Raw genomic sequence first — 15,488 nt, forward strand, 5'->3', positions numbered from 1 at the left:
AGGAGCCATGCCGGAGCCTGGAGGTTTGTTCTTTGGAGCCAGTGGGTGCAGGCGCTCTGGAAATGGGGGTGCCAGGCCTTAGGGCCAAAAGTGGGCGGATTTGGGGAGCGCAGCATCCTGAGGCTCAGGCCCCCGTTGTCACAGCCACTTCCAGAAAGGCCATGAGGAACCAAGTGACAGCCACCTCGACGGGAGGGACTGAAGCAAGGGGCAGAGCCTGGGGGGCAGCCTGCACAGGCCACATGGGAACCACAGGCAGAGAGCACGGGAGAGGGAATCCTCAGGGCAGAGGAGGACCGGGGGCTAGAGCACCTGGGGAAAGAACCGACAGGGAGGGACAGGAGTTAGTTAGGACAGACAAGGGCAAGTGGCCCAAGGCAGAGGTCAGCTCCAAGGAAAGGATGGGCCACACAGAGGGCTGGACGCCTCGTGTAGGTCCCAGACGGCACGCATGTCCCCTATCCACAATCATGAGAGGTGGCCCTGGTGTGGGGCTGGGACGGGAGGGGGGTGGCACTGGGGCCTTGGCCACTCAGCGAGTCCTCCCGCCAACCACGTGTCTTTACAAGATCTATTTTTCTTAAACGTCCATTTATTTTGAGAGTGTGCGCACATGGGAAGGGGAGGGGCAGAGACAGAAGGAGAGAGAACCTCGAGCAGGCTCCTTGCTGTCAATGCAGAGCCCGATGCTAGGCTCGCTCTCGTGACTGTGAGATCGTGACCTGAGCCGAGATCAAGTCAGATGCTCAACCCATCGAGCCACCCAGGAGCCCCTCAAGATATTTTCAAACTAAAAGAAACTGAAATGTACCTATCAGACACCATTCCTTTCTTCGTTCCATAAATATTTATCAGAGCGTCTTCTGGGTCAGGCCCTGAGGCTGCCGGGGGCCCGGCCGAGAGCAGGGCAGAAGCGGGGAGGCAGCCAGTGTCGCCACTGTGCAGAGTACCGCGTGCCGGGGCCCAGCCAGAGATGAAAGGCCACGATAATTAATGCCACTCTACCAAAGCCTTTGTGGTGGCCCCAGAGAGAGCAAAGAGATCGCAAAACCCATCTGTGTTTCCAGAACACAAGGACCTCGGAAATTATCAGACATTAAAATAAAGCTGCAGGCAAAGGACTCTGGTTCCAGCGCAGATGTGACGGTAGTTCAGAACGGAGCTGTTCCTGAGGGCTCAGGTCAAGTTTATCATCTGAGGGGACGCCCGGCACCCAGCCCCCCAGCGCCCAGCAGCGGGGACCCCCGTGGCTAGTCCCCACAGGATCCAGGGCCCCCCGCTCCCCATCCACTTTGTCCCTAAAGGGCCCTCAGGGCCGTGCCCCCAGCGTCGGACTTTATCTGGGGGGGGCACAAGTCTGCGCCCTGAGTTAATAAGCCGCACGCGGCCGGGAGCCAGCCGTCCCCGGGTCGGATATTGGGTGCATTGAGTCGTGACGCAAGCGGCTCGGCGCAGCGCAGCTCCGTCTGGGAACAACCGGGGAGGCGTCGCCCTTCCTGCCTCTCTCATACGGGGGCATTCGAGAAGAGCCTCGCGCCTGCGGGCGCACCCGGTCCCCGCGGGCGGCTGCCGGCACTGACGGTTCCGGTGTGGGGGCTCCTGGGCCCGCGCCTCCCGCTCGGCTCATCCAAGTCCGGGCCGCTCGGCCGCATGTGACGGCCGCGGGGCCCTCGCCGATGAGGGCGCCGAGCGACACGGACGAGACCCCCTCCGCCCGCCGGCGGGTACGGGAGGCGCGGAGTCTGCCGGAGGGGGAGCCCCGGCTGGCGGCGGAGGGCGCGGCACCCACGCTGCCGATCTTCGCAAGCGACTCTCGTCTCTGCGCCGAGTGGGGGCGGGGCGGGGGGGGGGGGCTACCACCTGAGCGGCTGGCGGCCGCGCTGCAGCTCGGTGGCCACGTGCTGGCGGTGCAGCTCCTGCAGACGCAGCAGCAGCGCCTCCATGTTCTCCCCGGTGGCCGCCGACAGGGCGACGGCGCTCGGGCCCAGGCGCGCCCGCAGCCGGGGCACGGCAGCCCTGGCCTCGGGGAGGTCGACCTTATTTGCCACGACCACGTGGGGTCGCCGGGACAGGCCGGCCTCGTGCTGCTCCAGCTCCCACTTCAGGTCCTCAAGCTGAGTCCACGGCTCTGGCTCCGAGAGATCCACCACGAACAGGAGGAGGCGGCAGCGCTCGATGTGCCTGAGGAAGGCGCTCCCCAGGCCCCTGTTCCGGTGCGCGCCCCGGACGATGCCCGGGATGTCCGCCACTGCAGGGGGAGATAGAGCAGGGGGGCTGCCTGCGGAACCCCGGACACGGATGCCGCCGGATTTCCCGCCGGAGCGACCCATCGGGCCGGCTGCCGTCCCGGGCACCGTGGCTCTGAGCTGCCAGAGGCGGAGGTATGCGGGGGGGGAGGGGGGGGGGGGCCTGCCCGGTAAGGAACAGTGAACACAAGCCAGCCTCTGGCTGTAAAAATGATTCAGAAAAGGGGAACACGGCCTCCTGTAAACTGTTAGGAACTGGATTGCCGACAGAAATTATTATAGAGCACTCTGCAAACGCAAAGTGCTATACAAGTAACGTGCGCGGCAGGCTCACTGCTTTTAACGGGTACCTTCCCTCCCGGGGAAAAAGTTTTCTTCCCTCGAAATGGCACGGGGAAAGCTCTGAGGTCACGTGTCACCTCTGCGACAAGTGCTGAGGGGGGGAGGCAGGCCTTCCTCGGGCCCGAAAGGAGCACACGACTCCCGAGAGCACTTCGACGGGGGCTGCAGCAAGGCCGCATCTGGGGGGGCGGCTCTGAAGGCCGACAGAAGCACGGCTCCGAAGGACACTGTCTACACCCAACCTCGGAGAGGACTATGAAGTTCCACCTGCTATCTGTTGGTGATCGTCACAGCGAACAATCCCAACGTGGGGCTTTAAGGTGGTGAACGGGTAGGACGCCACGGCAGGCCTCGCGTTCGAAATGGCCCGGAGAAGCGAGGACTTCCCGGCATTGGGGAACCCAACCTGGAAGAGAGGCAGAGATGGGGTGTCACCGCGGGGCGCCTGTGGCAGCACCGGGGACAGAGCGTCTATCGGTCGGCAGTGCCCACACCCCCTCCTCCTGCTTGGGGCCCCACACGATACTCACCATCCCGGCGTGGGCCACCGTCTTGAGCTCCAGGAAGAGGACACGTTCCTGACCGGGCTGCCCGGGGGTACAGGTCACCGGTGCACGGTTGTCATTGGCCAGGAAAAAGCGGTTGCCTTTTCCTCCCGCACCTCCCCGAGCGGCGACGTACTCCGCGCCCGGGCAGGACAGGTCAGCCACGACTTCACTGCCCTCCTTCACTAAGGTGCCCACAGGGACCTGAAAATAATGAAGCACTTGCGGGGCTGGAGGGCAGACACGTGAGTGGACCAGACCCCATGCATCTGTCCGTGTCTAGAAGAGGGGGGTGTAGCAGAGGGAGGGGGCACCACTAGGTCCCCCTTCACAGAGCTACGAAGCACCAAGAGAAAGGTCCCAACCTTCACAGGGACTTTATGGGGCTGTCATAATCCCTGCATGGCATTCAGATAGCTTCTTCAAACAGTGTTTCTAAAACATTAGGGTGGATGGAAGCATCTGGAAAACACTGGGATAATCTGAGAGAGAGATGGTCTGAGAGGGTCAGGACAGAGGAAGAGCGGACCCCTGGAGTCCCGCTTTTTATTAAAAAAAAAAAAAAAAAAAAAAAAAATTTTTTTTTAACGTTTATTTATTTTTGAGACAGAGAGAGACAGAGCATGAACGGGGGAGGGTCAGAGAGAGGGAGACACAGAATCCAAAACAGGCTCCAGGCTCCGAGCTGTTAGCACAGAGCCCGACACGGGGCTCGAACTCATGGACTGTGAGATCATGACCTGAGCCGAAGTCGGCCGCTCAACCGACTGAACCACCCAGGCGCCCCTGGAGTCCCGCTTTTTAAATACAATTATTTTGTGATTTTTGAAAACGGGTCATACACACGTGTGGGATAAAATTAGGACCAAGTCTCGGTCTCGGACAGCTGTGTGTCCGAGCCAAGGGGACCCCTGTGAGGCACCCCCTGAGGCCACGACAGGCTTACCCGGATGTAGAGGACAGCGCCGCCTCGCCCGGAGCAGTTCTTCCGGCCGCCGGCTTGCCCATGGAAACCCTGGTACCGCGACAACACAGAGGACAGCGACTTGACTTGCTGGTCAGCTACAAGTTAGAGCAACGACCTTCACCATTGTTGGCTTAAAAGCAGAATTCTGTGCACACTGTCCACTTCCTCTGGTTGGGTTTAAGGACATTAAAAATGCTCGCGCACAGAAACATGGAATGAAGTCATGGCACAAGTTACCGAGCGAGCAATGGGATATTTTAATTTTTTTTTTTAAACATTTCTTTTTGAGAGACAGAGTGCAAGCAGGGGAGGGGCAGAGAGAGACAGAGACACAGAATCGGAAGCAGGCTCCAGGCTCTGAGCTGTCAGCACGGAGCCCGATGTAGGGCTTGAACTCACGAACCGTGAGATCATGACCTGAGCCGAAGTTGGACGCCCAACCGACTGAGCCACCCAGGCGCCCGGCAATGTGACATTTTAAAAAGCTAAATTCTCACTTCCTTTCAAAAAAATACAATTTCTGAAAATTCAAACTCACCTATAATACCATCATCAATGTAAAAATAGTGCCACTTCCGGGTTTGCCTGGGCGGCTCCGTCAGTTAAGTGTCTGACCCTTGGTATCGGCTCAGGTCACGATCTCAAGGGTTCATGAGCTCGAGCCCCACAATGTGGTCAACGTAGTCCACAGCCTTCCGGCACGTACCGAGACAGCAACACCGACCTTGTTGTTACGTGCTGGACTAGAACGTTACACTCCCTGAGAGTAAACGCACTTTGTACTCCTCAAATTTAGAAAAACCCACCACTGAAGTTGGTTCAGGGGCATTAAGTACGAACACACATATAATTTAATAAAAATGATGTCCATACGTCAACATTTGAATTCAAATTCCCACGCGGATAAGAAGCTGGAGACGCTCCACCCCAAAGAGGAGCAGACACCCCGATCCTTCCCACACGGCCCCCGGGGACACGTGCCTTTCAGGATGACATGGCCACCGTCACCTCCATCACCACCGTCGGGGCCTCCGAACTCCTTCCGGGGCTCACTGTGGAAACAGCTCACCCCGTCGCCTCCACATCCCCCTCGGACGAGCACTCGGCGATGGTCCACAAAATGCCTCTTCTGCAGAGAGCACAGCGAGCCCACTCGTTACTCCCTCCGCGATCCTCGCGAGGACCAGGCAGCCATGTGGAATATGCCTTTTGTATCTATGACAGGTTTTAAGACTAGAGGTAAATGACGCTAAGGTTACTAATCTCGCCTCCAGTGCAAAAATAGGAAAAGGTTCCCACGAGCCCCTACTACTTGTAGGCCCACGTCAGTCAACAAGGCACATGTAAAAAGTGGTCAGCACGGAACTCAGTTGGATAACGAAGTCAACATTCCCAAACTAAAAAAAATGAGAGTTGTTTAGAGAACATTCCTTAAACAAAGCATCTTTCCATGTTTTTTCAAATAGAAATACGTTACTGAAATAATAGGTCTTTACTAATGGAAAGACACCATAATGAATGCGAGAGTCCTTGGTGGATTACCAGGCTTCTAACTTTAAAGAAAGAATGTTTTCTGCAGCCCAACTGAAAAGGGCTTATGTTTGTTTATTTATTTTTTAATTAAAAAAAAAAAATCTTTATTTTTGAGAGAGAGAGACAGACAGAGACAGAGTGCGAGCGGGGGAGAAAGAGAGAGAGGGAGACACAGAATCTGAAGCAGGCTCCAGGCTGTCAGCACAGAGCCCGATGCGGGGCTCGAACTCAAGGACTGCAAGATCATGGCGTGAGCTGATGTCGGACACTTGACCGACTGAGCCACCCAGGCGCCCCTGAAGAGGGCTTAGGTTTAAATGTAGCAATACAGACAGAACTCCTCACCTGAGAGTAAGTGTTGCTCTAGGCCCCTAAGGGAGGCACAATCTAGGAGAAGAACTAGAACTAACTAGGTTCACATTTGATAAACATGAGCTCATCCTGGCCAGCTCTCCGAGGTGCCAGGGCACAGTGCCAGTGTCCCGCTAGCGGGGAACCCGCCACCCTCCTGCACGCGTATGCAGGTGGACGCGGCCATCCACAAGGCCCCTCCACCAGGACCCAGGGCATGTGCATTTCTGTCCACTACTGCATAAGCAGATCTTTTTTTTTTTTTTTTAATACCCAAGTATTTTAAGATTCTCTGGCACCACCACGTGGAAAAACCACGAATTACTATTTCAAAAACTTTGCTGTAGGCCAACATAATCAAGATCAACGTGATGGGAAAAAAGCACAACTGATGAACGTTCTAGGGAAAATAAAACTTAGATTCAATTTGTACGTTCACCTAAGACCATGCAAAGCTGAGGCACGTGGTAAGTTGTCCACAGAAAACACTCTTGGCCCAGGTGATGCTTATCTGCCCACACCCATTTAGGAGGAATGATAGATAGGGTCGGAAGCACCTATCTGCTTAAATTTAATCAAAGGTCATTCACGTTCTTAGTAGGTCTTGGTGAATTTAGAACAAAAACCAGGTAAGGCTTAAAGAAGTATAAAGCTAAAGGCAGGCCCCTTCCCCCCACAGAGGTTTTAAATGAAGAACGACTCGTACATACTTAAGAACGTACCTAGTACACACGTCCCAGGGGCGCCTGGGGGCCCAGTCTGTGGAGTGTCCGACTCTTGACTTCGGCTCAGGTATTGAGCTCACGGTGGGGGAGTTTGAGCCCCACGTCGGGCTCCGTGCTGGCCTGCCTGGAATTCTCTCTCCCTCCCTCTGCCCCTCCCCTGCTAGTGTGCACCCTCCCTCCCGGCTGCAGGGAAGGAGCACGGCGCTCCGGCGGCACCCACGCGCCTTCCCCGCTCTTCGCAGTTTCCACGAGCACAGGACTCGGCACACAGACCTTCTTTCCATCTCATCGCGTTCAAGATGCCACATGTGTAGCATCACACACATCAGAATGAATGAACAGGAAAATGAGATCTCAAAACAGTGTGCCTTGCTTCTGAGAGAGGGAACTGCAGGCAACCTCCTTCAAGGTCAGAAATCTCACCAGCTTCTTCTCGGAGAGCGGTTTCTTTGCGGGGGGCTCCTGGTGCTTGGAGAGGTCCGCACAGCTGGCCGAGAGCAGCCTGGGGGGAGCGTGCCACGGGAGCTGGCCGGGCGCGACCCGAGTCCAGCGCCCCACGCCCCCAAACACGGTCCGCGGTCCTACTGAGAGAAGCCTCGAAGGCACCATGGCTCCTTAACAAAAATCAAATTGGCAAAATCAGACGCCTGGTTTAAACCTGCAAACCGAGGGGCGCCCGGGTGGCTCAGTCGGTTAAGCATCTGACTCTTGATTTCGGTCATGGTCTCATACTTGTGGGATGGAGCCCCAAGTCGGGTTCTGCGCGGACAGAGCGGAGCCTGCTTGGGACTCTCTCTCTCAAAATAAATAAACTTAAAAAAAAAACAAAACCCACAACCCTGCAAACTGAAACTAAAGAAAAGGCCTGTGCACGGCAGTATCTCCACGTGTGGTTTTGAAACACGTAAACAAACTCACTAACAGGACTGTCTTCCATCACCACTCTCAGCTCCGACCCAGGAAGGGTCACCTGCCCTTCTCAGCCTCTGTCTTACTTGAGAGCAAGATGTGTGTACAAAGGATTTAAATCGTTAAACCTCCCGCAGCACTGGATGCACTCCTCTACAGGTGATCAAATATCTGCTCAGTGAGAACATTAAGAAGAAAACCCGAGCCTCAAATAAAAAGTTCTTAAAACACCCAGGGGGGCCTGGGTGGCTCAGTCAGTTGATTTCAGCTCAGGTCACAGTGTCACGGTTTGTGGGATCGAGCCCTACGTCAGCACGGGGTCTGCTTGGGACTCTCTCTTCCTGCCCCTTCCCCACTTGTGTGTGCACCCTCTCAAAATAAATATTAAAAAATATATTAAAACACTCAATTACTCAAATATTAGTGGGTTATCCTGTGCAGTACAAAAATAGCCAAACTGGACCAGTGAGAATACGGGCTATGGAGCGCGGTGGTTATGCCCCCAGACTGGAAGCAAATGTCCCCTCTGCCCCTTGTCCCCAGTGTGGACCCGGAAGCACTCTTCCCTGTGCGGCCTCACTCTGTGCATCTGTCAATGGGACGGGGCTGGCAGGACAGGCCGAGTTAATCCCCGTGAACAGGCCGCCCACGTTCGTGCTCAGTGTGAGCCACCTGTCCCTAACTGGGGGCTGCTCACACCCTTACCAGTGCCCACACATCTGTAGGTGCCAAGGCCACATGTGAGGCAGCCTGGGACCTGGCACTCTGGGGGTGACAGCCCCTTCTCCCTTTGCTGTGAGGGCCTGATACCCACCCACTCTCAGACGTCCCTGATGCGTGGGCACACGTGTGCCACGTAAAAGAAAACTCAGAAAGTTTCCCTCCCGTTTCTAAGTATGAAATATACACGCAAATAGGAAAAGAAACGTACAGGTAATGTTTAAAATATAATTAGAGGGGCGCCTGGGGGGCTCAGTCGGTTAAGCATCCGACTTCAGCTCAGGTCATGATCTCACAGCTCGTGGGTTCTAGCCCCGCGTCGGGCTCTGTGCTGACAGCTCAGAGCCTGGAGCCTGCTTGGGATTCTGTGTCTTCCTCTCTCTCTGCCCCTCCCCTGCTCACTCTCTGTCTCAAAACTAAATAAATATTAAAAAAAAAAAAAAAAAATTAGAAAGCCGCCAAGTGTGTAACACAGCAGGAGAGGAGACAGAATTTGCTTGGACCTTAGAAGCCCCTCCCGTGAGCCTCCAGCTCCACATTCGGGTTCCACAGGGAAGGGATACATTCTTTGTGGGAATTCTCCTAGCAAGGCACTGAAGAGTTTTGCTTCTCATTTGGAAACTGTCACAGTCATGGAAAAGGCAGAGTCGGGGGTGAAGGACCCTTTCCTTCCTGAATCGCCTGCGGGGAAGCTGCCGACCTGACGCCCCACGCCCCGGATCACCCCACGCGTGCCCCCCGTGGAGCCGGCGTCCCCCGCGAGCAGGCCTCCGGCCACACGCACGGCCCTCCCTTCAGCCTCCCTAGCCTGGGACGCTCCTCAGCCTTGCCTTGGCTCTCGTGCCAGTGACGCTTCGAGGCCACGGGCCAGGTGTCCTGCAGCAGGTGTGTGTCCCCCGTCTGACTGACGTCCCCTCCCCTCGTGACAAGAATGTCACACAAGCCCCGCAGAGGGCCGGGTCTCCTTGGTCCTTTCCTGATGCACTCTGAGCTCCAGCCCTCTGGGGTCCCTGCCGCCCCCTCCTCATCAGCTCCCCATTTATTCACCGTCGTGGGCTCGTGCTTTTCTGTTTTAGTGAGCTACACTTGGATATGCATGCGTTTACTTATTTATGATCTATTTACATATTTATTTATCTATCTACATATCTATCTATCATGTTCAAACGGTCCCCAGTTTGGCCAGTGGCGGCCCATCAATCTTTGAGGACTTCCCTGCTTCTGGGTACAAAATGTTCCGGGCTCACTTCGTATTCTCCCCAGACGACCCTGAGATCAGCCTTTACTCAAGAAGCCCCCGTTGCTGTGAGTGGAGAATGGGATTCAGAAGCCCCTGTGCCCGCTGGGCAGGCTGGGGTTTCGCAGCTTGCGGGCTCTCAGGGGGGACCCGGAGGGCAGACAGAGGTACGCACACCCACCTGTGCGTCACTGCTATGCCTGTCCACCCACAGCTAGCGAGCCAGGAATTCACACCTACGTGCCCAACTGCACACCGCAGGACGCACGCTCATCTCCTCTTTCTGTCTCGACAACTCCACTCTCTGACTGCCAGGTCCCCGCTTCCAGCGTCCTGGACATGTTTGTTCACTGGCTCAATCCTCATAGCAGCCAAACCCTCCCCTCCTCCACCCCCCATGCTGGGCTGAACCCCAATCCCCCCCGCCCCGGGGATACCCTCCCGTTACCTTTCTGTAAGTGCATACTGTTTCTACAAGGAACTTTTATTTGGGAATGATTTTAGACTTACAAAAAAAAGGTAAAAGATATTCCCATATACCTCTTGGCCGGTCTCCCCTAACGTTAGCGTCTTACGTGACCGGGATACGTTTGCCAAAACTAAGAACCCGACTTGGGTTAAACTCCAGATGGCATTCGGAGTGCACCAGTTTTTCCACCAACAGCTCTCTCTCTCTTCCAGGGCCAGAGCCAGGGTCCCACACCGCGTTAAGCCATCCTGGAGTGCTATCTCTAAGACAAGGGCTGTCCGCCCAGCATCACAGGCCCGGCAAGGACGCCCTTCAGGAGGGGAGATGGAACGAGACGGTCTCAGACGGTGAAAAAGCATCTCTGCAAGAGATGCTCGAGAGTTCCCGAGGTGAAGGAAAACGGCCCCAGAGGGACACCCAGATCTTCAGCAACGGGAGGCAGCAACAGAAAAGGTAAATGACTTAAAAGCACTGCCAATTTTCCTGGTGAGATTAGACACGTAAGATCACAGCAAGAAAGACTTATTTACAATACCGTCCAGTGGGTTTTCGACGCAGGCAGAGGTCCTCCACCTGACAGCGTCAGATCGCGGGGAGATGAAAGGGACCGTGGGGGGCAAGCGGCCCGCACCAGCCTCAGCGCCGAGCAGGCGAGGACAGGCTGGGCATGTGCACCGTGTTCCCCAGAGCAGCCGCTGACACGCAACACAGAGACGGCCCAAGAGCCAACCGACAGGGACAGGGGACGCTTCAAAACACGCCAACGGTTCAGAAGAACAGGGCTAACGGAAGCAGAGAGGACACACAGAAAATAAACAATAGAAGAGTTTAGTTTAACCTAACCAGATGCGTAACTGAGGTAAGACAGACGTCCAGAAACAGCATCACCGGACGCGAGGGAAGACATCTGATAGTGACCCAAGGGCACCGAGCAGCTACAGATGTGCACAATGACAACTTCGAAACACATGAAGCAAAATCTGAAAGAACTGAAGGGAGAAACAGACCGCTGCACAGCCATCGCGGGGAATTTTAAAAATAAAAAAAAGCTGAAGAGAAAACAAGCAAACAACCGAAAACAGCGACGAAGATGCAGAAAATCTGAGCCATCTTATCAACAGGGTCGATCTGACATGCACAGAGCAGTTCATCCAACGACTGCAGAGCAGACGCTATTTTCAGGCGTCTGGAACACTCACTAGACAGACCATCGGACGGGACGCAAAGCTTCGAGCATTGATTCAAGAGGATGGAAACCACGGAGGGTGTGGTGTGTTCTCTGGCTACAAGAAGACCGAAGTCAGTAAGCGTACAGTACTAAGGAAACCCCGATTACCCGGAAGTTATACAGCACGCTTCCATTTTGAAAGGAACAGCAAGGACAGCACAACATGCCCAGTTCAGGGGACCCTCGGGGCTCTGCGTGCTCACCCTGGCAAAGAAGAACAATCTAAAACCAGCTAAGATCAAGAAACCAGAAAGTGCAAAGTGGAAGGAAGGAAATAATAAAGAGTAGAAATAAACCCTAGCAGACGACAGAAAAACACCACAGCCACTGAAAAGATACACTGAAAAGATTCATGGTGCTAACAAAGCTCTCATCAGACTGATCAAGAGTGAACACAGATCCCCAATGTCAGGAATTTAAAAGGGGTTCTCAGCACCAACTGTCCAGATACGAAAAGGGTAAGAGAATGCTATGAACAAGTTTTTGCCAGCAAATTCAGTAACTTACGTGAAATGGACAATTTTTTGAAAAATGCAACTCACCCAATACAACAAGTAGAAAATCTAAATAGCTGTGTCTACTAAAAAAAGTTAAACTGCTCGTAAGAAACATCCCCCAAAAGACTCTAGACTCAGACGATTTTACTGGGAGATTCTAAAGAACATTCAAGGAAGACATAACAGCAATCTTACAGAAACTTTCTCAGAAAAAGGAAGTGAGATCACTACCTAACTCATTTTACAAGACCAGTGAAACTCTAGTACCAAAGCCTCGTATTACAGAGAAAATTACAGTCCAACATCCCTCATGAACATAGACACAAAGAATCCCTAACAACACAGGGTCCAGTTGAGCCTACCGCGTACCAGGGCCAAGCGGGATGACTCCTGGAACACAGGCTTTATTAGCAGTTACAACCCCACCCCCGCTTCCCACTGGCAATCACACACACCTGACCCAAGTCAACAGCCATGTGTGATCAGGAAAAGGAAACGCTGCAGCAAATGAGGAACGGGAGGGTACATCTCCAAGCTGACAAAAGGGCATCTGGCCCACGTGGCCATCACACGGGATGGAGAAAGACTGGACTGTTACCCACGATGGAGAAAAAGCCGCTATGCTCACCACTTCTACGCAACACTGTGTTTCAAACGCTGCAATAAAGAACGAAAACAAGGGGTGCCTGGGTGGCGCAGTCGGTTAAGCGTCCGACTTCAGCCAGGTCACGATCTCGCGGTCCGTGAGTTCGAGCCCCGCGTCAGGCTCTGGGCTGATGGCTCGGAGCCTGGAGCCTGTTTCCGATTCTGTGTCTCCCTCTCTCTCTGCCCCTCCCCCGTTCATGCTCTGTCTCTCTCTGTCCCAAAAAAAAAAAAAAAGAATGAAAACAAAACAAAAAAGGAGAGGTGACAGCGCAGAAGATATGATTGTTTCCACAGAGAGTCCCAGGAAAACCTATAAAACAATGACTAAAATTAATAAAACGATTAACCAAGTAACCAATTGTACTCATACACTAGCGGCAAACAACTGGAAAATGAAGAAAACAGTCTCACCCACGGTAGCGCCATACATAAAAAGTGCCTAGAAATAAGCGTAACTATCAACATTCAAGACATCTACCGCGTTGCAAAATACTGAGCTGAGTATTTTTAAGGATCGCCTTATCTGGGCCTCTGTAAGCAAAGTACTTTCAGTCCCCCGACTGGCAGATGAAGAGGGAAAGTGGCTCACCCGAGGTCTGAGTGGTCAGGTGGCAGCAGTGGAGCGAGGAAACTGGTAAAGGGACAAGTCCTCCAGCATTGCTACCAGCACATCCACGGCAAAGCCCGCTGCAGGGCTGTACCGTGCACCCAGCCCTGGCCGACACCAGGTACAGGGCACCGGTGACACGAAACCCGGAGACCTGTCGCAGAGGTCAGCGGCTACAGGGCCAGCCAGAGAGCTGCGCTCTGAATCTTGCCTACTGGGCTTACTTCCTCCTTCCGGCCCTTCCAGCACCGGTTGGAAAAGCCTGCTGATTGCATGCCTGAGTGACAGGGCTTCCCTCGATAAGTAACAATTTCAACTTTGTGTCACGCTGCTGTTTGCTGTTTTCCTTCTAATGCCATCCCTGCACCGCCCAATGAGCCGACCACACGGGGCTATTCAATTTAAATTAGTTAAAAATTTAAAAACGGGGCACCTGGGTGGCTCGGTCAGCTGCACATCCGACTTTGACTCAGATCATGATCTCACCCTTTGTGAGTTCAGGTCCTGCATCGGGCTCCGTGCTGACGGCGCAGAACCGGCTTCAGATCCTCTGTCCCCGTCTCTGCCCCTCCTTTGCTCTCTCTCTCAAAAACAACATTTAAAATAAATAAATAAAAATGTAAAAATACTGTCCCTCAGTTACACAAGGCACATTTCAAGTGCTGACAGCCACGTGTGGTCAGCGGGCCCCATACTGGACATCACACTTCCACTATTACAGAGAGTCCTTCTGGAGAGTGCTGGTCTCTACTGTGGGAACTCAGGAAGTGAGCTCAGATTCCTCCTGGGAGCATCTGTCTACCGGGCCCGTTCAGCAGGTAAAGGCCAGACAGTGATGAAACCCAGGGTCCAGAGTCCAGCCGATGTTATGATTACAGGATGGGGCTTTTACAATTGCTGGAAAGGTACTCAGCACATGGTAAGGGCTCTACTTTATTATTTTTTTAATATTTACTTTTGAGAGAGAAAGAGAGCGCGCACGCCGCAGGGTAGGAGGAGAGACAGAAAGGGAGACACGGAATCCGAAGCAGGCTCCAGGCTCTGAGCTACCAGCACAGAGCCCGACGTGGGGCTGGAACCCAGGAGCCTTGAGATCATGACCTGGGCCGAAGTCGGACGCTCAACCGACTGAGCCACCCAGGCGTCCCTCCAGTTTGTTTCTTAAATTACTTACTATTGTTTTTCTTCAAGTAGGCTCCCCACCCCCAGATCAAGAGTCGGATCCTCTACCGACCAACCGAGCCAGCAGGGCCTTGGACACTATTACTTCGCTCTATAAAGCGTTAAGCTCAGTTGTACTGCTGAGCAGAAGTTATTCTTTGCCAGGAATCTCTTCTAAACCTTCCACAGAAATTTCAAAATTCATTCCTTACAACCACCTAAGAGCGTGCGTGCTGTTTGCAGAGCCGGCCCGGAGGCACTTGCTCTCCCTGCCGTCGAGGAAGCTGGTTCCGGGCCGCTCCCGTCTGGTTCTGGTGGCGGCACCCTCCCCACTAAATCCTCTGGGTCCAGGGGCAGAAGCAACTCCACCGTCGCAGCTCCAGGTCGGCGTCCCGACTGCACGGTCTCCGCACACGTTCGCTCCTCGACGGCGCCGTGGCGGTGCCGCCCGCCCCGGACCCGGGAGCACGCCCGCTCGGGGGCCGCAGAGACACCCGCCACACCGGGAGCGCCCGGCGCGGGAAAGCGGAGCAGGGAGCCGCGTTTGCAGCAGCGCTCCGTCTACACGCGCTCCGAAATGTTTCGCAGGACGTGTGAGCGCTCGCGCCCTTTCGCGCGGCCGTGCGTCCCCGGCGGTTACGCAGACACGCACGGAAGGACGCGGGGGCGCCCGGGACCCAAGGCCGCTCTCACAAGGCGTGCCCGCCGTCGCCGACCCCGCGCCCCGGTCCCCTGGGCCGCCCCGACGCCCGCCCGCGCCCGCACTCGCACTCACCGCTCCGGGACACGTCACTTCCGGGGTCCGGACCCGGGCTGCAGATCACTTCCGGGGCCGGACCCGCCCCCGGCAGGCTGCGCCTGCGCAGGGCCTGCCCAGCGAGCGTGAGCGGAAGATAGGACCTACTCCGGCCCGCGTCCTTGGGCGTCCGCGTTGGCTGGGTCGCGGTTGGAGGGGCGCCGGCTGGCGGGCACCCGGCCACCGCGCCAGACACCCGGAGCCCCGTCCGACTGACGCGGGTCATCCCCATCAGAGACCCGCCTCCTCCGTCAGGCACCGACTGCCCCCTTCGGACAGACATCTGTCTTCCCCGTCATGCAGACATCTGCCTCCGCCTTCAGACGCCGGCCACCCCCATCAGAGACCCGTCTCCCCCGTCAGACACCTGCCTCCCCCGACAGCCACGGGCCGCTCCTGTTAGACCCCTGCCTCCCCCGTCAGACATCTGCCTCCCCCGACAGCCACGCCCCGCCCCCGGTGACACCTGGCAGTCCTGTCAGACACCGGCCTCCCCCGTCAGGCACCGGC

At 55.3% G+C, this 15,488-nt stretch overlaps 1 protein-coding gene across 3 annotated transcripts; it reads right to left on the reverse strand.

The window, feature by feature from the left end:
* Positions 1–572: 572 nt before the first annotated feature.
* On the reverse strand, positions 573–15,252 carry MTG2 (mitochondrial ribosome associated GTPase 2). 3 transcript variants are annotated; one of them, XM_019426364.2, is made up of 7 exons: positions 14,958–15,252; positions 7,133–7,323; positions 5,082–5,229; positions 4,080–4,195; positions 3,119–3,337; positions 2,856–2,994; positions 573–2,248 (listed from the first exon to the last, which is right to left on the reverse strand). In XM_019426364.2, the coding sequence occupies exons 1-7, from the start codon at positions 15,208–15,210 to the stop codon at positions 1,854–1,856; spliced, it is 1,461 nt and encodes a 486-aa protein (XP_019281909.2). In that variant the 5' UTR covers positions 15,211–15,252; the 3' UTR covers positions 573–1,853. The 3 variants fall into 3 exon arrangements, with proteins under 3 accessions (XP_019281909.2, XP_019281910.2, XP_019281911.2); XM_019426365.2 differs by lacking the exon at positions 14,958–15,252 and adding an exon at positions 14,401–14,508; XM_019426366.2 differs by lacking the exon at positions 14,958–15,252 and adding an exon at positions 14,395–14,501.
* Between the last annotated feature and the right edge of the window lie 236 nt (positions 15,253–15,488).

Source organism: Panthera pardus, unplaced genomic scaffold (assembly GCF_024362965.1).
Source record: "Panthera pardus isolate Hobbes unplaced genomic scaffold, ASM2436296v1 HiC_scaffold_25, whole genome shotgun sequence".
NCBI classification, from domain to species: Eukaryota; Metazoa; Chordata; class Mammalia; order Carnivora; family Felidae; genus Panthera; species Panthera pardus.

Coding starts and splice junctions, on each gene's coding strand:
- MTG2 (XM_019426364.2), bottom strand. CDS start 15,210: ATGGGGATGACCCGCGTCAGTCGGACGGGGCTCCGGGTGTCTGGCGCG. Junction 3,338..4,079: donor GCGCTGTCCTCTACATCCGG/GTAAGCCTGTCG, acceptor CATTATTTTCAG/GTCCCTGTGGGCACCTTAGT. Junction 2,995..3,118: donor CGGTGGCCCACGCCGGGATG/GTGAGTATCGTG, acceptor CCTCTCTTCCAG/GTTGGGTTCCCCAATGCCGG.